At 38.9% G+C, this 21,788-nt stretch overlaps 2 protein-coding genes across 5 annotated transcripts in view; one reads left to right on the top strand and one right to left on the bottom strand.

The window, feature by feature from the left end:
* Positions 1-27: 27 nt before the first annotated feature.
* Apf (purine phosphoribosyltransferase family protein Apf) lies at positions 28-1,123 on the top strand. The gene is made up of 4 exons (XM_065494543.1): positions 28-167; positions 237-354; positions 419-531; positions 591-1,123. Exons 2-4 carry the CDS (start codon positions 243-245, stop codon positions 783-785), a joined length of 420 nt encoding a protein of 139 aa, XP_065350615.1. The 5' UTR covers positions 28-167; positions 237-242; the 3' UTR covers positions 786-1,123.
* The window catches only part of Nckx30C, a 97,573-nt gene continuing 76,748 nt past the window's right edge, over positions 964-21,788 (bottom strand). For 3 of the 4 annotated variants that reach the window (XM_065494534.1, XM_065494532.1, XM_065494533.1), the window contains 5 exons: positions 13,220-13,354; positions 9,864-10,011; positions 9,621-9,736; positions 8,790-8,926; positions 964-6,192 (listed from right to left, as the gene is read on the bottom strand). In XM_065494534.1, the coding sequence (XP_065350606.1) occupies positions 5,952-6,192; positions 8,790-8,926; positions 9,621-9,736; positions 9,864-10,011; positions 13,220-13,354 (777 nt within the window). In that variant the 3' untranslated portion in view covers positions 964-5,951. The remainder of the gene's footprint in view (positions 6,193-8,789; positions 8,927-9,620; positions 9,737-9,863; positions 10,012-13,219; positions 13,355-21,788) is intronic. The other variant, XM_065494536.1, reaches the window with a different exon arrangement.

The following is a 21,788-nucleotide window of genomic DNA, read 5'->3' as shown; positions in this document are numbered from 1 at the left end:
TCGGTTGGTGGAAGGAAGGAACGAAACAAATGAACTGCGAACCAAACAAAGACCACGCCCCTCTTGTGCTCCTCGGCCCTATTTAAAATTGCACCACTTTGTATTATTTCTTATCTAATTAGCTAATTTGAAGCAATACGAGTTGAAATTCAGTGCTGATACGCGAGTAAGGTATTTAATGTCGCCTGAATTTCATTATTTTATTGCTCATCAATCGATTATTTCTATTTTTCCAGATTCAAATGGGTGAAATTCGTGCAGCCGGCTTTGTCATTTTCAGAAGACTGTCAAACCAAATTCAATACCTGCTAATGCAGGCCTCTTATGAACCTTTCCACTGGACACCTCCTAAAGGTATTTTGGCTATCAACTTTTAAAGATATCAGTGTGAAAAAATAACCATTTTTTTATTATCCAGGACATGTTGAAGAGGGCGAGGATAACATGGAAACAGCAAAAAGGGAAACTAAAGAAGAAGCTGGCATCGACTTTAAGGACCTCAAACTTACTGACTTCACCAAAAGCTTGAGAGTAAAACATTTGATAATGTTTTGTAGTAATAAGTCTTTGACAGTTATTTTAATTTCTAGTACGAAGTCAAAGGCAAGCCGAAAGTGTCTGTCTACTTCCTTGCCGAGTTAGTAAACCCTGACACACCTGTGATACTGTCCCATGAGCACAAGGCGTTTGACTGGCTGCAAATTGATGACGCCTGCAAGAGTGCGAATTTTGCAGACATGCAAGAGTTGCTGAAGGAGTGCCAGGCTTATATTGACAAGGTTTAAATTTATTATCACCTCTTTATTATCAATTCCAATTAATTTAATTGCGCCATCTACTTGAATTCTACTTATTGTAAGCTTTTAGTGGTGTCCCAATAAAAAATGCCAATGAATATTCACGAACCTCTCAAAAAATTAACTGTTTCATTAGGTTTCGAGTAAAAATGAAACACACATCGAGTAACTTTTAAAAACAATTATTATATTCTTGCTCATCATTATGTAAATAATACATTGTGTCAACAGAAACGCGTTATTTCACAAACAAAATTTGGAGTGAAAAAGGGGAAACACACATGAAAAGGATCGAGAGAAAGAGTGCAAAAGGAAGGGAAAGAAAATGAGCCTTTTGACAAACGGAAACAAGGACAGACCCTATATTATGAGAAATAGAGATAAAGAGATAATGTATAGCGTAGGATTGATACAGAGCATTCAAAAAGATGCATTCCAAGATTTTGATAGTTAATGTCATAAGATGTGGAATGAGAGAGTAAGAAGATGTTAAGTTGTCGCAATCATAAAGCTACGTCAACTACCGTCACCAAAATCAAAATTTTAGGATATATTCATGAGAGAGACATACTGTATGCAACCATAGGCCTAGGTATCGCGTCTCAAGTCGGATACGTGTGTCTATGCCGTGCTAGGAGTTAGCGTTAATTCTCGTCGTTCGCGAATTTTGATTATTTAGCATTGATCCAAGAGGCATTCTGCTCCTTGGTTGTGCTTTGACTAGAGCCCTGCTTGCGTTCGAACAACCGGGCTGCAAAATCAGCCCGAAACTTTCCACAAATGAAATTTGGAAACGCCTGATATGTGCAATTGTCTCAAACCAACGAATCTTAGATTCTAACCGAGTCGAAACTATAAAGTCGCGCGGTTCTGATACAGTATGCTAAGACGTTGTCGGAATTTGAAGTAGTAAACGAGCCGAATCTCGGTGAAAGAGAGAAATAGATCAACGTAAAAGGGACGGGAAACAACACAAGGGGTGGAGGAGGGAGGGGAAACAATTAACTTTTTCAATGATTAACTTGTCTTACACAGTATTATACAAGATATAATCATTATTTTTCAACATTATTACTAGGCACTTAATAATACGAAGATATTTGCTACAAAATACAAAAGTGTGCCATCCATTTAGTTTTTCTTTTTTGGTTTATTATGTGTTTGTGTATGTAATTATACCTCAATAAAATCAGCAGATCTCTAGTTTCCACGCCTCCTCGGAAACTACCGACAAAATCAGATCATATTTAGAGTGTGAGTCGTGTGTGTGAGTTTTGTTTGTGTGCGGTTGGGTAATACACGTTTTTTTTTATTGGATTGCGCCTGCCTCAGGTTTTCAATGTTACACAGCAGAGGTGAAAGCTTATGTTCCGAATTTTGACCTTTCTTGTATAACGACAACATTGGATAGCAGAAAAGCTTTTCTTTTTAATTCAAATACTTCGTCAACACTATGGTTTTTAAGAACACAGTTAAGTCGTCGCTGTTATGTTGATTTTTAATGATTATTTTCATTATTTTGCTCTGAAAATCATTGATGAAAGGCTGCACTCTCCAGAATTTGAGGTGATGGCGCTCGTTTTTTTTTGGGAACTCATTAACAACAGCAAATGATCAATTTTCAATCAACCGCGGTTTTTTAATATTGATATATTTAAATATTTTTTTAAAACTTTTATATTAGAAGCGGAGAAGATTTTCCATTTTTTTTTTAATATTAGAGAAAGAGATTACGTTTTGTGAGATTCTTTTTGGTAATCGCAGCAATTAATTGTATTTTTATGAATAATTAGGGTATGATAGTTGTTGCATCTTTTTGTATAAAGAGGCGAGAGAAAAATTCGTTTTTTTATTGTTTAAACGTTGAAATGTGTGACGTGTTTATAGGTGTTTGTGTTTCTTTTTATCGCAACACACTGTCGACAGACATTTCCAATGTGAGGATGTATTTGCATATTTTCATTCCAACTCAACTCAATATCTGAATACAGAGTGTGTTTGTATATATAGCGAACGACAGTGTGAGTGTGTATACGTTGGCAATAATGAGAGAGATAGAGAGGATGAAATACAGAGTGTGTTTGTTTGTGTATGTTGAGAGAGATTTTTGAGTGTTTTTCTTCGTTTTTTGTTTGTTTTAACTATATATAATATATATACCTTATATGAATATATAATTGTATTCGCAGCACACTCGCGCCATAGCAAATAATCAACAGGCATTCACGCGTCTCTCATCTAAAAAAATATCACACACAGTCTAAGGTACTAGTATTTTATATTCATATATTAGATGAGTATAAGAATTTAAAACTTTGTGCAGCTTGCACCAGTTGAGTTATGTACGAATAGTTAGATAACAATCAACAACAGTTCAATGAATGAGAGCTAAATACAGTTTTGCGTGAAATACATAGTCAAAGTGTGTGTATGTGAGTGACAAACACCATTAGAGGGGAAACGAACAAATGGGTTAATTAATAATTTCGATCGGGTTAAAGACACTGACGTGGAATTTCCCATCTAAACTTTTCTGTGTATAGAGCCAGAGTGAAATAAACTTGGTACACATACATCAACATCAGCATTTTGATGAAAAAGCGCAGTCAGTTTTGCAGCAGAAATAATTACAAACCCGGAACCCGTCAAGACGTCTGTCTGTCTTTTCATGTTGAAAGTTTCATCAGCGATGAGACAATGAGTCTATCTAGAGTAAACCTGCTCTAGTTAGCTATATTATTTAGAGAATAATGACCAGTATAGTAAGTAATTTAATCAATTAATTAGTGTGTGTGTGTGTGTGTGTGTGTGTGTGTATCGTTTACCGGTATGAAGGTGCATGTCTTGATGTCAATCTTGAGTTTGCTCAGAGAAACAGCGACAAGATTTTACTTTTGCATTTCATATTGAAGTGATTTCGCAACAACATCGTCGCGAAAAAGTTGAAGAGTGAGATAGAAGAGAGAAAGAGATACATTTTAAAGGATAGCAACATGCACTCGTGGTGTGTGAATTCATTCGCCGCCGCTCTAGATTATATTCACTCTTGTCGCAAGATTTTTTTTATAATTTTATGTACACGCGCGCACCGAAACTCGCATGATGTGCTCCGCCTCGCACGCGCTCTACGGCGTCTATCCTCCAAAACTTATAGAGTTTTTATTACTTCAACGAGTTAGTCTCTTACAATATGCCCTTAGTAGTTACGCTGCTTATAAATAATCTGCAGTTGTTGATGCTCACATTTTTGTTTATATGGTACAAACACGTGTGTGGGTTTTTCTGCCGACTTCTAGTGTACTCGCTTCACATCATCGTGTTATCGTCCTAGACAGTTGAATTTACCACACAGAAAGACTTGTCTTCATAACTTACAGTAGTAATTAATCCATTCGGTCAATAACTGGTAGCGTGTATATAAATTTATTCTTTTTAAATCTCGTTTTCGTCAGCGTTAATATACTTTTTCTTTATTTACGATTTATACATTGATGCTTATTGCTTTTTCTGAAGTCTAACTTGTCTTTCTTGCGTTTTTCAAAAAGGATGGTTCGCGCGCGGAGACTGCAATTTTCAATTGTTTCTTCTCGCCTTATTAGTTTTGCGTTACAATTTAGGAAAAAACAATGAGAGGAAAGCACCAATTCAACTTTTCGACACCGATTTGAAAAAACACGGATCTTTTACAAAAATAACCGGATTGCGGACAACAACAATGAAACGCGTGTTAAAAATACAGCAAAGGAGAGATCGTCAGAGTTTCATACACTTAGAGAAATGAGCAACATCGACAACCCTCCGAGCCCGAAGGGTTGTCGACAAGGCTATTACTTTTCCAAACAGGAAAACCTCTCTTTCAAGTCCTCGCAGCGGCTGAGCGACCACGCCGCCAAAATTAAACCGGGATGTCAAACTGCTCCATAAAATATATAGCAATTAACAATGCGCGCGGGAGGTGCTTCACATACGGATAATGGACAATTCGCTCGAGAACCAAACGAGTCAGTCAAATGGCACAAATTCATGGGGCATGGTGACTCGTGCGCCGCTGCGGAAGGAGGCGCAACGCGGACCTGCTTGGAGGACGTTTGAAAAACTTCAGCCCTTAAAAAACAATTTGTCCCATCTAAACTTGTTCTGCTTGCGGCCGCCGGCGACTTACAAAAACGAGGCCAGCAGTCGGTAATTTATAATTCTCGTGTCGGTTGTTATTGGTTAGTAATATCATCTAAGCAATCACAACTTTTTTGGTATCACTTTGTAACTTAAGACAAGACAAACCGTTCTCTCTTCATCTTGTGTCTGTGTATATAACCATTAACTGTGATTTTAGCTAATTGTTTTTATAATTAATCTTACGCAGTTGTTTGCTAGTTAAATATGTACAGTTTGTTGTCTCACTTTTATACCTGATCACTCAATAATGATACAATCAAATTTCATCGTATAAAGCAACCGTAGAGAGTTTTGCTTCTCCGCCGAGGATCGAGCATTTTGTTTGTTATTTCACTTTTCCGAAACAGTGAGTCGAGCGTGATCGTAATTAACGACTTCTAAGAAATCAATCAATTCCTCTTATTACAACTAATGAACGACTTGCTTCGCAAACAAATGTATTCGTCAACAAAAATGGCACGATTATGTTTCTGGACTTGTGTTTGTGTGTGTTACAAAATTAACACTCCTGGTTTGGATCTCGAGAGGCAACTCACTCGCTTTGAATGCGCGCCATCAGCTCTCGCTCGTCCACTAGAGTCTGTGTGAAATTAGACTTTTGCTTCAGCTTTCTTTTTCTCTAATATATATTCTTTAAATATATATGTAATATTATGTGTAGGCCATTCGAATGTATTATTAATAATGTAACTCTGTTGAAAATTCAAAATCATTTTAACCACATGCTCGGGGTTTCTTCAAAATCTTCTCAGTGAAAAATTCGATATTTTTTTTCATTTCTCCCGTGTATAATTCGAACGACGCGCTGAATTCAATTTCAGCAAGCAGAGTTCACCTCACAATCGCCCCAAGGGCCACCAAGAAGCGGTCTTCTCTCTGAGATTCGAATTCGTGAATCGATAACAACAACAAAAAAGTGACCGGAATAGTCGCGATACTTTTTTTCAGCAAGTAGTCCGTGTGTTTTTTTTAATACATTTAAACGGGGCACGTGATGACTTCATACTCAAACATGAGCGAGACGGCGACGAACACGAAGTATAACAAGAACATGGTGAAGCCAAGACCCTTGTTCATCCGCCAGCGGAAGCAAGCGATGGATATGATGACGAACACGAGCATCATGAAGAGGATGGAGATGGAGCACACCATACCAACGCTGTTCACTTCTACAGGTTTCATGTACACCATGCCGTAGATCAGCCAAGGCACAGGGAGTCTGCAATGCCAAGTCAGAACAAAAATTAGAGGCAAGCCCAATGCAATACTTGTCTTAACTATATATAAACACAGAAATTGAATCCAGTGTTCTGTTTTGGATAAAATATAAAAAGAATATAGTTAGGGATAGTAGATATTTGCTGAAAATATTATCTATACGTTATAATTTTCAGCAATAGCAAAATGGAAAATGATAAATTTGTTGGATTGAGAAATTTCAGCGAATTTTTAACAGGCGAATATTTGAAGTCGAATTCTCAAGAAACACATTTAGATTGTTTCTTGTTTTTGATTTTGCACATTTTTTACTAACCAACAGAAACTTTTACTCTATAAAATATCTTATGTTTTTACTTTACAAGTTTTCCTTAATTAAAAAGTCTCCATGCAGTTTCTTCCAGAATATCTCGCTGGGAGAACAAAATAATTGATTAACTAATCTTAAATTTTGTGGACACAAGCCTGTAATTTACAAACTGATTTAACTTATCTAAAATTTAGAATCAATTAAAAATTTAATGTGCCTGTTAATAGTTATACTGTTATTTGTTCCAATATTAAAAAACTGTCAAAGTTTTTAAAATGGTTTGAGATTCCATTATTCTTGCTGTTCCCATGACGACTGGAAGCCAATCATTTCGAATTCACTCAAAATTGAGCTTCTGTCATTCATTCTTCAAATAATCGTCTTGCCAATTAACACAACAGCATTATTAGTAATGTACTTCTTTTCATAAATATGGAATAATTTCTTAAAATAAAATAATTTGCTTGCTTATACAACCGTTTTGGCAGAAGTGTCAAGCCGGTTGCATAACCAGGCTAAAAGAATCATAATTAAGTCGTGACGCGAACGGCAGCTGTCACAAATTTGCCGGAGCTGCTTGTTTACGTGAGCAATTAATTTCTCCAGCCTTGCGAGCAATCGCCGTCACAATCTATGTTTTTCATTTTTCTCCATCTTCCGCCGCCCAAGAATAACGAACACGACAAATTTCAATTTCACGCACCTCTCGCACACACGTAACAACAGGGAAAACACCTCGTTCCAAAATTAGCCGCGTTTCGTGGGCGCAGCAAATTAGCCCAGCAGTTCTGGGAGGAAAATTAGCGAGACGACAAAAAGCGCACGGCGCGTCAGGAGCACAATGAGCCGCCGGCCCCAAGGGCACGCACGCCGACCCACTAATGTACATTATGCATGGAGTCAGCCGCAGCAACGTGCACGCACGCCCTGTGCATGTGCGTGTTCGTGTCCGAGTGTAAGTGTTGCGCCGCAGCCATTCATAAAATGCGTGACCCACTGCTGAATGATTAAATCTGGTACGTTGTCGATGCGGAGTTTTCGGTGATAAGGACAGCCCGTTAACGAGAAGAGATAAACCGTCAAAAATAATAAGAGGAAAAATTATTTTCATTCTTTGGGAACTAGGCAAAGTTAAATCTGACAGTTATTCTTGGAAAAAATTCATTAACAGTTTTGGGTGACCAAAGGACAAATCAATTTTTTTTGCAGATTTTCATTCGGATATTTTTCGTATATCTCAAAAGGCAACAATTGAGAAGGGCAACCTACACAATCAGATGAATTTAATTGTGACTCAGAAGTCTTAAAAGGTTCCTGCTCATAAGGTGCTTAATAGGTAATAGGAGGCTGGAAAAAATTAATTTGCTGTCATTGACACCCAATCCCTATATTAAATAAAGAAATTGTTAACTTGCAAATTTTAAAAGGCTGTTTGTAAGAAACAATATATCATTATTTAATTTTTAAGAATATTTTTCTTTCTTCTGGCATTGAAAAATTAACAAACACTCATATTTTCAGTCTAAAAATCTGTTCCCGTTTTGAATCAAATCCAAGAGTTGTATGTAGGAGACAAAATAACAGTCAATAGACCATTTCACAGTTGATTGTTGCCTTATTATCATTGATTTCCCTTAAAAGACGCCCACACATGATTTATGCGCCATTTGCGCTTTCAGTACTTTACTTTCGTTGCCGAACTTCCTAAATTCTCTACTATTTTTGACGGGGAAACACAGCGCATTTAAACACCCGGCTCGAGACTTAAAGCAATCGCGACAAATGCAAATGCTGCGGCGGGTCTGCTTCTTGGCTTCTTTTCTGCCTCGTGCATGCAGCAGACTCCGGGGGGCAAAAAGACTTTTGCTTTCTTTGGACGGAGCAGGCGGGAGGGCGTTTCTTCAAGCGGCTGCTTCAAGAGGGAGTCAGCGAGCCGAGCAGAACACACGTACAAGCAATGGCTGCTTCACATGTATACATTATATCCTTTTTAATAAATGGGCCAGCAGTCGAGAGCTCCTGCCCCTGCACTCGGTAAATATGTAAATACTGCACGGGTTGAGAGCTACAGTACAGCGAGCTCAACTCGTGCTTTTGTTCCACTTTATTAATGAGAAAAGCGAGACCAACTTGCGGAATGAGCACTGGCCTAAACCAAAGATCTTCTCGCGAATCGAAACTAATTTTCAATTATTCTAGAGCTTTTTCCCTGTTGAGTTCAAACCAGGTAAAATAAAGCTCTTCATTTAAAAACGTTGATATGTGGGGGGAAAATGGATAAGACTTACCCCACTGTGACATCGAAGATGTTACTGCCGACAGATGACGAGACAGCCATATCACCAAATCCCTTTCTCGCCACAATCACCGACGTGATGAGATCAGGAATCGAGGTTCCGGCCGCCAAAAAGGTCAGACCCATCACCTGCAAAGACGGGAAAGGTTTAACTCACTATTCTGCTGTATTTTATCTAAGAAAGAATTGCTTGAGATAAGATTAATCTCAAAACTAAGCTTTGTTTGACAAACTAAGAATATTATTTTATTTTCAATCAAGAACAGTCCTAAAATATTAAAATCATGTCAGTTTAAGCAAAGACAGTTTATTCTGAATTTGTAAGTATCAAATAAAATATTGTGGATTACCACATGCAAATGCAGTGTACTCTGTATTAAAAATTATTTTCGTATGCCTGTCATCCTAAAAATATAAAAATTGTGTACAGAATCATGTAAAAGATGTTAAAATTCTAAGAGGACGAAATGGTAGCAGTGTGCAAAACCTGTTATGAGAACAGCACAATTGTTTAAAAATTAAAACAAAATAATCAGTAAACTAAAAAATCCAACCCTGAAAAATCTGCAAATTTTTTATGGTAAACTTAATAGCATTTGAAATACAAAAAAAAACTACAAAATAGACCTGATCATAAAATTCCGAAGTCAAGTTGGTCAAATTAAACCAAATTACAATAATGAGACTTTTTCTTTCAATATATTATTCATTTTTATAAAATCAAATCACCTCTCATGAAAAATGAAAAAAAAATAAGCTAAGCGAGTAAGCACTCATTTTTTTAACTTCTTTAGAGGAAAAAAACGATATTTTTTGAACTCACCTCTGGTGGGATACCGACGGTGTCGCCGGCGACGTTGGCCCACCAAACCATCAGGTACGAGTAGGCCGCAATCCAAACTATGCTGCCTATGAAGGTGACGGGGAAATACTTCTTGCCTGCGAACATTGTTAGCAACCGAATGACTCATTTATGAAGGCGCGTGCTTAAGCCGGAGTGACGAGGCCAAGCTCGGAGGCAAAGGGCAGGTTGAACCCTAATGGCGCATTGATTGTCATTTAATACCTTTCGGACTTCTAGTATCGGGCAAGGTGAGCCATAATGGGAACATGATTGGAGCCACCAGAACGTAAGTGATTCTTTTGCGACAGCTGTTGGGCCACGAGATGTCTAATGGGTCGGTAGGCTCATCCAGCGCATCGCCAGGCATGTTCTAAACACAGAGAGACGGATTAAAAATGAAGTGCGCCGGTTGCGCGAGTGGCGATTTCGCAATACAAGACACAAGTGAAAGATATACAAAGAAAGTGAGTGAGTAAGGAAGAAAGAAATATATTTCTACTGTATGCGAGATCTTTGTGAGGTGAGCAGACAACAGGAAAAGATGGAAAAGTATTTTGCAAACGAATTTCATCATTTAATGTGTGTTTGTGTGTCAGTGTTTGAGCTATTTTTCATAAATATCTCTTAATTTGCTAAACTCGTATTTCAAAAAACAATGGAAGGTGAAAAATCAAACCACTTTCGACTGATTCGGCTTTCTGATTGGCGAAAACTAAAAAATTTTGTAGTATGTTTCGAAAAATGCACACACGCATCACAAACTCATCTTGTCAGTAGTTCAGTCAAAAAGGAAAAGGCAAACACAAAGTCAATCAAAAAACGTAGTCCAAAAAAACAATAGAATAACATCAACCACAACAATCAACAACAACATGTCAATCAACAACTCTCCATCACTTGTGGTGCATCTGCAGGCCTGTAAAACCAATGCAAAAACAGTAAAATCAACCATATGATCAGATCAGGTCAAAAATCATCAATTCCTCGAATGCCTTGCAAATCAGTCTAGGCCTGCTCTGCTTAAATTATCAATAAATGTGTCCGCTAATCGCTAAGAACTAGTCAAATCTGATGTGAGAGCTAACATTAGAGACGAATTAATTAACACTAGAGGCGGAGAGTCCGACTTTGGTGCGGAAGCTCCGCTCCAACTATTTGCAAGGCAGAAGAAAATTTGAATCTAGATAAAGATCAGTGAAGGCTGCGCGCTGTCTGAAAATCCGCACTTGCGTGCACTCTCATGGATTCCAGAAGCGCGCGGCGACCGGCCAAAGGGAAACGGACAATTTCGTGCACGGCAAAAATTTTAGGCTTCCCTTTTTTGCATGAGTCACGTTTACGGAAGCGAAAATCTTCGGTCTGTATGTATTTATGTATGTTACATAATCTGAACTGAATGAAAATGATGTGTAAGAGAACAAGGGCGCAGGCAAAAAATATACAAGAGAGATAGAGTATATATATGTATGTCACGCATGCACCAGCAGATAATCTGAGAGAGAAGAGATAAAACACGAGAATGGAAGAATGGAAAATCGCACACAGTATATGTATATAGTTGTGATTGAGCCGCACATTTGCACCCTTGCGGCTGACGCACAATGCGCAGCACACGTCCATAATTATCGGAAAATAATCAACGCGCACCGGGCGACGAGTGAATCATTCCGATCAACTGCGACGTCCGCCGCGCGTGTCAATTAATTAAAAATTAGCAAACGCGGCAGACGAAGCGTATGATTGATCTCGCCCGTTGCCGGAATTGCCGCAACACGCGGATTAATCAGCGTACACAGCGTAAGGCAGGAAAAAAACGAACGGTAAATCAAACGAATGGTGAATGAGCAGTAGAGACTAGAGAGCGAGAGAGAGAGAGAGAGAGAGAGAGAGAGAGAGAGAGAGAGAGAGAGAGAGAGAGAGAGAGAGAGAGAAGGGTGTGGTGGTGGTGGATGTGGTGATGCTATCCGAACGATTGCCAACGAAACACGGCCAATGAAATTGGCATTACAGGTATGTAAATGAAACCACTGAAATATTGCTCCCTTGGGACTTGCGAGATTGGCACGCACACACCGACGGCTCACAGCGAGCGTGTTCTCATCTTTTTTATACACACTGCAAACTCGACACAATTGTGGTAGTAAAACGCAAATTGAAGTCTCTCTTTTATTTTTCCGAGCTCGCCTCTCTCTGCAACACTTTCCCCGGGCGCTTTTCATAATATGCACGCGCGCATTTTATTCGCGGGCGAACAAATTTACTCGCCACGCCCGGAATGCGAGCACTTTTTCACTTTTCGATCCGCACTTTCCACAATCGCGCTTCAGAGAGAGAGGGAGAAAGCACACATGTGTTCGTTCACCAGAATCACCAGTGACTTGACTAGTTTTCTTTTCCGTACACGCGTACACCGAAAATAGGGATTTTGACCAAAGTCTATCAATGAAATCGGCGTTGAGTTATTTTTAACATCAGTGTAGAAGTTATAGCACGTGAGCAATATTTTACGATATGTCGAATAAATCGGAAATTCACAGGAATAAAATGTGTGTTGAAACTTAGCCGATCTCCTAATTTTTCTCATTAAACATAAAACTGTCTGAAACTTTTGAAACTACCCAAACTCTCTAAATTTGCTCAAAGCCCAGATACAGACCCACGCGTATTTTACTTTTATAGCATGACATTAGGTTTTATACCTGTATAATAGTATTTAATCTTATTTCATCAAATATTCTTCACCGAAATTAATCCCGTCTCAAAAACAAGATTTTATAGCAATTTTCAAAGTTAATATGTCATGTTATATTTTGGAGCGAGTAAGCGAAAACTTAAACAAAATATTTGACACTATATTGAGAAGACGGCGAACGTTAAAATTATATGCAGAAAATACCAAAACGGACAGGAAAATCACATTATCCTTTCATTTTTTGCTCGTCGTTTCTTAAGGATTCAGGAGGATTATCGGTCCAAATCAGTCGATTTTAAATTTTACATATGAAATTATTTTTTGTTTTTGAAAATCAGTTAGTGATCGTTTCATCGTCCAAATCAAACTTTTTGCAAAAATATCTAACTATTTTCCAACAAAAAACTGTATTTTTTAAACCACATTTTTTTGCGCGTTTTTTATTTCTGTTAAAATGGATTACAAACTTAAAAGGGGTTTTCTCATCTCTCTAAAATAATTAAGTTTATATTTCCACACCTGTAACGCCACCAAAATCAAAGAGGGAGTAAAAAATCATATGTGTAAGTCAAATGAGAAATGAACAAGAAGTGTGACATAAGAACAACATTAATTTGTGAGTGATCAATCTCTCCATCCATCAAGAGCAAAAATTCGGTTGCCAAAAAGCAATCAATCTTTTGAGATGAAAAACACTCAAATGTAATCACGTAAAGAACCTTTTGCTCAGCTCAAAAAAGGGGTCTGTTCTTAGAAAACTAGTAAGTATCATATATATTATACAAACGTCACGCAGCGGATTTTCAAAATGCTCTGACGGGGTTCAGGGGGCGAGTGGTTGCGAGGGCGGGGTGGGCTAGAGGGGGGTGACGGAGGGATGACCTACACATTCATCATCATTGTCCGTCTGATCAGCGGCAGCACTATCGGTGATAAGAGGCGAGCTCACGAGGTTTCGAGGGCCACCTCTTGGCACTGTTGGAGGTGTATCACAGGTTGCAGGTAACAATCGCTCACGGGCCTGAAACCACAACAACCAGCCCGACCCCAGCACGGAGTCATCAACAGCTCGTCATCAGCGCTTATGATCAAAATATGAAACGAACACAACCTTCAACTCAGGAGAGGAACCGAAAACAAGATGAATATAAATCAACAGCCAAAATCATCGCTCGCTCACAAACTCGGCGTTCCTTGATTCGAACCAAAATAATAAAATTCATTTTCAGAGGTGTGTATGTGTGTGTGTAGTTCTCATTCGTCTCGTTCACCACGCGGAATACAAATCATAATGTTGTACAAATCTCGCAATTTTCACGTTTCTGTGTGAGTGTTGTTTGGGTCTGCGTTTGGTCTGTGTGTGTGAGTGTTGGGACTTCCTTGACTGCTGATTGACAGTGGAATGAAATGGAAGAGCAGCTGCGGAGAACACAAAAGCGGGTGGGCGGGCGATCGAGTGGTGACAATGGATGAGTGAATGCACTGCAGGAATGACACACGGCTCAGTCAGTGTTTGCGTGTGTTGCATTTATATATGACTGTGCCAGCTTTATTTTTTCACTCTCGTGTGTGTGTCTGTTTGTCGGAGGCGGTTCGAGGGCGGATTTTGCAGCGAGTGTAAGCCAGAGGAATGCGCAATCCGAAGCAATAAAATTCAATTTAGAGAGCGACGGCATGACAAATAAAGGAACAGTAGACGCGACGTTTCATGAACGTTGTATACGTTAGTAAAAAAAACTCAATGCAATTAAAAAATACCGTTTATGGAGATGAAGTCAAAAGAAGAAAAATGTATAACAAATTTTAAAAAATGGCTCTTATACTCCCTATTTTGTAGAGGATTCTGTATCATCGGCGATTTAAAATGATTGAATGCACTCACTGCTGAGCACAAAAAAGAACGATAAAGGAAATTCCGCGAACCACGGTACTCGCCCTTCTTGAAACTGAACTGCGTCAAATAAAAATTCAAGCCATTGGTTTGAAAGTAATTTCTATGTAATTTCAAACTAAGCGGAAATATTTGCAAAGCAATTTGCTTAAATTTAAATCGATGGAGATTGAAGACGCTAACGTAAAATACATATAAACTGGGCTAAAAATAGCTTCAGTTCATATATAAATATATATGTAAATTTATATATAAATGTATACATTTTATAGCGGATGATGGCTTGTAGTGATTGGTATAGATATAGCAAGAAGAGGTATTTCTTTATGACTCAAAAACACCATTCAGTTAAAATTGCTGCTTCCATCGAATCAAAAAAGTCATTTGTCCACAGGGTAAGTTGTACCCTATTGGAACATTTTAATTCTGTCAACTATTGTTCTTAGACTCTACACCTTTAGTTCTTCTCAAAAGTAGCATAAATTATCACTCGTCAATAACACGAATCTAATTTTGCTTGCCTTTTTGGAGCACTCATTTGCTTTAATTTGAAAATAGTTTTGTTCCTCTCAGAAAACTTTCACGTTTCGTGTGCAAGAATTATGTTTTGAATCGAAGCCCAACGAGCGTGAAATGCGACGACGGAGCTTTCTCGAGCAGGGGCCCATTTTGGCACGCGCCCCAGACGGATAAATCCACTTTTTCGGCGTCGCGCAACCTGCTGCACGGCGGCGGGAGCAGGTTGAATACCTCGCCGTCGGCGCGGGCGGGCGAAATTCGTTCGCAAAAAGCCATTTTTGTGCGAAGGTGCAGGGAAAATAACTGTTGGTGCGTGTCTCTGGCGGCGGTGAAAAAGGCCGGCGGCGACCATCGCAGGCAACGCGTGCCGACAGAAAAGAGTCTGCGGGCGGCTGGGCGACCGGGCGGGCACGGTGCCAGAGAAAAAGTCTTTCGCCCACCGTGTGCAGCGCGCACCTTTTGACCTTACCGAATTACGCGCATTGTTCCCGCTCTTAATGTGACGCAAACTGCGAGAGCGGCTTTTTAATTAAGAGGCGCACCTCAGCGTGGCACTGCCAGAACTAATGAGGGCAGTGCCAAATAGTCCAATTCTACATTTTAATTTGTTTCATGCTTGCAACCGAAAATCTTTTTGTAGCCGAAATATTCAGTGTCAAAAGTTGCTCTTTCGTGAGTTCAAGTTTATGCTTACTCGTTGAAACCGTCAAAATATTTTCGATTTTGTTATTCTTTTAGAATATCTTTAATTCTTTTAATTAATTCTTAATAGTTAAAATAGGAGTTATTTAAAGTTTTATCCAACTCTTTATTTGTTATCTGGTAACTAACAATCACAAACTTAGGAATATGAACTTGTTAAATAAATTTTATTTTAATCCTAATGTTTTCAATTGCATGGAAATAAATAATTTAGCTTCTGAAAGGTATAACAGTTTTGCAATATATGAGGCCTCAACTATATTTACCTCGCTCATCTCAAGCAGGCAATGAAAACCTTTTAAACAATAGCGTGTTACTTTTTTATTATTCTGAGTCTGCGAAAAGCTATTTCCAATATTTAAATTTATTTATTATCGATCTCCATTTTTTCAATTTAAAGTGATTTTCTACAATATTATTTATTTTTTGACCTTTTTTTAAAAAAAATCTCTTACTTTGTCTTTGTGGGCATGGTAATTATTTTAACCCTTTTTAACTTTATAGATTAATAAATGCATTTAGACGTCTTTAGGAAATCACGGTTAAGGACGAAAGGCTTTTATCATAACTTCTCATTAACCTATTTATGGAGATTTTATATTTGGTTTCAAAATGAGTGTTTACATCATTCAGCTTGATAAAGCCTTTTTTCTAATCGCCACTAATTATCCTTTTTCCATCTACAGATTAAAACAAAAATAAATACTTCTTTTGTGCATAAATTGCGAATCCTAATGCGGTGTTAATCCCTGCCCATGCGTCTTGCGGCGAGGACAATCAACGCTAATGACAGTTTTTCCTGCTTTTAATTGGCTTTGGCGAGTGCATGTATCGGCCCACTCGTCGGTGGCGGATAATGCAAAAAAGCAGCTTGCTGTGTTGTGGCGAGTGCGGCCCATTAGAGACATGATTATTATAACGACCAGGCAGGCAGAGGCATCGTCGTCATCTGCGCGCGCGAATCTCGGCGGGATTAATTTTGTAAAAGCTTTTTCATTGGAGATTACACACGGCCGTGATGGATGCACAACAGCCAGTTGAATTAGTCTCAATTAAATGTGCGGCAGATTTGCAGAGCGCGCGCGTTTTGTTTGTTGTTTGCGAGTGGAAAATAAAGCGCGGCGCTGCAAGCATGTCGCATTAATGGCTGGCATCAATTAAAACGATGCTCGATTCAAACGCAGCGACTGCTCCTAAATGGAGGGCGATTAAAAAGTTATCAGAAATTATTTCGTATTTTCACCTTTCTCGGAATCCGCACGAAAAAGGTCAGCTCGCACGAAAGGTCAGATAGATGAGCGTTTGCTCTTTTACAGGCCATAATCTTAAAAGGCAGGCGGTCTTTTATCTGACCTTGGCTCACTTTTTGTAAGTACACGCCGGAGCTCAAATTTCTTTCGTGCGTGGCGCATGCAGTAAAGCGGCGTTTTGTTTGCTTTACTTGTTGCTGGTTTATGGCGTTTATGGCTAGGTGTCGTTAAATAAGAGTCAGATTTAGCCTGCCGATATTTAAAATTCTGGAGCAAACTTGGCAGCCCGTTTCGAGGCCGGCGATGCAAATCAGCCGGGCGCGGGCGGCGCGCAGCTCAGCAAAGGGCCGATCTAATTCGCATTGTTGTGGGTGTAATAGGGTGGAAATTAGCCTGGGCCGGCGCCATTTTGGAGACATTTTCGACTGGAATGTATTCCCGCGCCAAAGAGCAGCACGCGTAAGACAATACGCACACAGCCCAAAGGACAATGCCGGCAAAGTGGGCTATTTTTTCCTCAGCTGTTGTGCCAAGGGATGCGGTGCGTGCGTGCACATACAATACGGTTTCAAGGAGTACCTGGTCATTTCATCCTCGCATCCCGCCAAATTCGCTAAAGAACAATGGTTTCCGAAGCAAAAATAAAAAAATAATAATTTCAAGCATCGAGTTTTACGTTGGATATGAGCCAATCAGACAGACATGTCTCTCTTCGACTTCTCCTAATTTGATAAATGCTCCAAAATCTTATATTTTCCTCTTGTCTGTATTTAAATAGCGATAAAAATGATTCTGACAGTTAAATAAATTATGTGGACATAGAGTGTTTTCTGCAGGCCTTAGAGTGACAATAATTAATAAATTGTTTTTATTTTTTATTTCAATTACGCATTTGTTCCAAGAGCAAAAAAATTAATCTGTATGGTGCTTCTTACCCTCATCATGATCAGCTAGAATCAGGTAGTTTCGTTTTAATACTCAAAACGGACTGTATTGAGAAGTTTGATTATAAAATTTTTAATTTTTCAAATAATTTCCATGCTTGCTGGTAAGATTATGTCTGTATTTGTTTTTTATATCTCGAATAAAAATATTGACAAATTAATGAAGTTAAAATAGGATTTCTCGGAAGACAGAGCTTAATTGCCATTTTTAAAGCACTGAGACTGTTCAGGAAATTTTCTAGGAAATATTACGCAAAGCTTTTTAATTAAAGAGGTAGATTTTATATCTCCACTCAACGAATAATTTTTTGTTCAAAGTCCCTCCTTATTGCTATTGAAATCTCTGTTGGATGTCCCACATCGTGAAGCAGGATGGCACTAAATAATAGGCACGCAGTTAATGGAATTAAATTGGGATTGCATAAATATCTTCAATTTACAACTTGCAAGCATCTCATCTCGCTTTTGTGAATTATTTTTAATTGAAAAACAATTTTTTTTGGGTTCTGAAAGCCAAAATTGGTTTAGCTAACCAAAAAGAATCGATATAAAAAATGTCAAGCAATGATTTTCAGCCGCACTAAATGTTTTTGTTTCCACGCTTCACATGAAAGCTTTTTTGTCGAGGTTGAAAAGCACCAGGTTTGAAATTAAAGTGGAAGCAACACCAAACAGACGCTATCGACGGTTTGACAAAAATAGTTCCACAAATGTATTTATTTAAAACAGGTGCTAATAGCATCATATTTAACAACTTTTTCCATTCATGACGTCAAATATGAGGCGTTTTTATCTTTGCTAAACTTTGCGTGAAGCGTGAAGGAATTTACTTTTAACTCCTCTCAGCAAAAAGAACTAGCAGAGAGGAGAACAAAAACAGATGCTTTGTCGCACGAAAGGAGCAGGAAGTGCTGTTAGGCTGGTCGTCGGAAAAGGCCACTTGCGCCATGCAGCTCGGGAGACAAAGGGGCACCAGTTGAAAGCAAAACTGAATGCAAATGCGGCGCTCTAGGGGGCTTGGCCAGGTCCTGCGGGTGTCGACCGAGGTCACCCGGCCGGGCAGGCCCGATTGAGGGCAATCAGGTTGATTTGCATCAGCCAAAGTGCCGCAACCACGACTCACGGAGAGAGTACAATTATTGTGGGCCCGCCGCGCGCGCCAGAGTGCGAGCTGGTGCCTGGTATGTAGGGGCACCCCCGTGGCTCTTCAGCGCCCCCTCTTAGCGCCACTACTTTGCGAGCGTGGCGCCGCCCGATCAATAGAATAAGCAGGCTGCTCCGCTCACATGTGAGCGGCGGGACAGCGAGAAAGAGAGCACGAGCGCAGGCGGTGTCAAAAAATTCCGACGACCCCGGTGCCCAAATATAACACCTCGGCGCCCAAATAAATTACTCGCTCCGTCTGCCCGGCGAATCGCTCGCTTTTGTGTCTTACTAGTGCCCTCTCTTTTTCGCTCTTTTCTCTTTTTCGTTTTGTGCGGCGCGAAATGTGCGCACTCGGCCGGCCGCACGAGCGTGCCAAATCTCTTCATTCAATTCGCACGGGACTAAGTTGCTGCTTGCTGAAATCTCTCTGTCAAACTTTCTCCTCGCTTTTGAGATATGATACCGTCGGCGGATCCAACTCGGCGGAAATTTTGCGCTTTGATGTTCAGCGCTCCGCTACCGAAAGCGAAATTAATTACTTATGCAAAATGGAACTTTTGACACTTGATGGCGCCGGAAGGTACTCCCTTGAAAAATGCTCCAGAGTTTACTGGCTCAAAGAAACATTACAAAGCTGAAGGCAGCTGCTGAGGTTTTATGAAAAAAATCTCAAACCCCATTGATCATACCTCCAGGTAAAGCTATGAGAAATATTATGCATCATGGAAACTATTGTTGCCTTTTCCTATTTTATGTCAATTTCAATAAGTGTCATTAAGTGAAATCAAGAATAAAATTCAATTTATATTATTTTACTGAGGGGGGGGGGGGGGATTCAGGGGAATCAGCAACTATATAAAATTAACTCCATATTCTCTGGTAACAAATTAAGCTCCGAATTAATTATCTTTATGTCTCTAATCGATTCGTCACTGATTATAAATGTTTATACTTTGCAATATAAATCAATCCAAGTGTATTTTTATACGCCAATCATTTACACGTTTTTCAAGCGGCGGACGCATTAATCAAAGCGACGCAGATAAATACAAATCATTAATCAGTTGGAAGTACTCTGCAGGCTGCACTTAACGATCGGGGCTGGACATCCAGCACAGCCTGTCACCGCCATCATCCCCCCGTTTGCTTCAGTACATAATGTAACCCATAAAGTCAGTAACGACGAGTGAGCGAGTAAGAGTGAGCCTCAACTCGCCGAATGCATTATAAATTTTCAGGTCGGCGCTGAGGTCGGCTGAGCGCGGATCATGACACTAAATTGGCCCAATTAGCCTGATTAAGCTCGCATTCATTTCGACCCCCTACCCCTAGAGAGAGGGGATGCAAACTTGTGCTCACCCTATCTCTCTGCGGTTGCACTTCTTGCCCAAAAATCAACACACATCCAACGCACGCGGCCGCACGCAAAAGCGCCAAAGTTGCAGCAGTTTCATATCTCTCTCGCGCGCGCACCATTGTACGCAAATATTTACGCGAGTGCGTTTGGAAGCCATCCTGGGGTTGGTTTCGCGACTTAGCCCTCGCCTCAAAGGCCTGCGCGTTTCCGTTTTCATCCTCTGCCGAGAGAGTCTTTATTATAATTAATTACGCCACTCCGCCACGAAATGTTGGCCGTTCATCACTTTTTAGCAGCGGCCGCTCCTTTTTAAAGATGAAAATTTTTCACCTGTCTCCTAAAAGAGGGGAGACAGCCTTTTTCACATATTATTTCCGGGTGTATACTAGCTAAATACTATTACATAAAACCAAAATAATTAGCAACGATAAATTCTAGGAATAATGCAACAGTCAAGGTGGGATCAAATATTTTGTTAAATTAATTTATATTTTAGTTTTAGCGCTTGTTCAATTCTGTTTGCGATCTTTTTGCGCAATTTTTTAGATTTTTAATTTCAAACAAAGCATTGCAATATTTATAATTTAAAACAGTTTTTATTTAATTAACTTTATATTTTTTATGATTATTTAATTACAATCCACGCAATAAATTAAATTTTATTAACAAATTAATTAATTTTTGTATTTTATGTCTATATGTAAAAATCATTTTTTCTTATTTTAAGAATTTTTTGTTATACGTTTGTATGATGTAGAAAAACTTTAAAACAATATAAATATATATTGTAGGTCCCCTATGGTATGATTAAATTTGTTTACTTCAGTTACCGTTTAACTTCGTTTCTGTTTGATAGAATTCTCTCTGACAGAAACGATTTTAAATGGTAGCTGGAGCAAATCAAATTTAAAAGATAGACAGTCATGTACTACTTAATCTATTTGCGTGCCATGTGTATCACGATTTTGTTCTGTTTCCATCAGATGTATCTATAAGAACCACGAGATATTTTTAAATTAAATGTAGATTTTGTGGTGACCGATGTGAAAAGTATCATATTTTTAAATGTTTTAAAAAATAATTAGTTTAAGAGAAGCAGCAATGAGTTGTAAAAATTGATACAAACGATTGTAGGCTTAGTGTTGCACGCATAATTGCGTTTTATAAATTATTCATTCATAAATATTCTGATTCATGAACAGCGAAAGTCACATGATTATAAAAGATAAATCTTATTAGCACTAAATTATCAATTAGATGCTGCTGATAAGATACATAGCTATGCCAATTAGTTGAGAGCACGTTGCTGCCCTTGACCACATTGTGCCAATCAGACAACTGCCTTGCGGGAACATTATTTGGCGCATCATTGTAAATTATTATGTTGCATTTCCTTGCTTGCTTTCAGTTATATTGTATAGCTCACAATTTACAGGGAAATAGAAACAGTGCTGTGACGCTAATTTTTTTCCAGCCAGCACCTCCAACCCCGCTAAAAGTTGCCTGGATTTGTTCCAAAATATAAATTATTATTTTTCTAATTTAGAAATACAATATTTGAATCGAGTCAAACGATGATATAAGAAAAAAATATGATCTAGCCAAGCTTTCATAAGAAAACAGCGAATACGAACAATTAGAATCTC

The sequence above is a fragment of the Cloeon dipterum genome, chromosome X, assembly GCF_949628265.1.
Source record: "Cloeon dipterum chromosome X, ieCloDipt1.1, whole genome shotgun sequence".
In the NCBI taxonomy this organism is placed as follows: Eukaryota; Metazoa; Arthropoda; class Insecta; order Ephemeroptera; family Baetidae; genus Cloeon; species Cloeon dipterum.
Note: the sequence above shows the minus strand (reverse complement) of the source record. Positions and strands in the feature narration are given on the sequence as shown.

Excerpts from the sequence above, each read along its gene's own strand:
- Apf (XM_065494543.1), top strand. The coding sequence starts at position 243 with ATGGGTGAAATTCGTGCAGCCGGCTTTGTCATTTTCAGAAGACTGTCA. Across the intron at positions 355-418 it reads CCACTGGACACCTCCTAAAG|GACATGTTGAAGAGGGCGAG; the intron begins GTATTTTGGCTA and ends TTTATTATCCAG. Across the intron at positions 532-590 it reads ACTTCACCAAAAGCTTGAGA|TACGAAGTCAAAGGCAAGCC; the intron begins GTAAAACATTTG and ends TTTAATTTCTAG.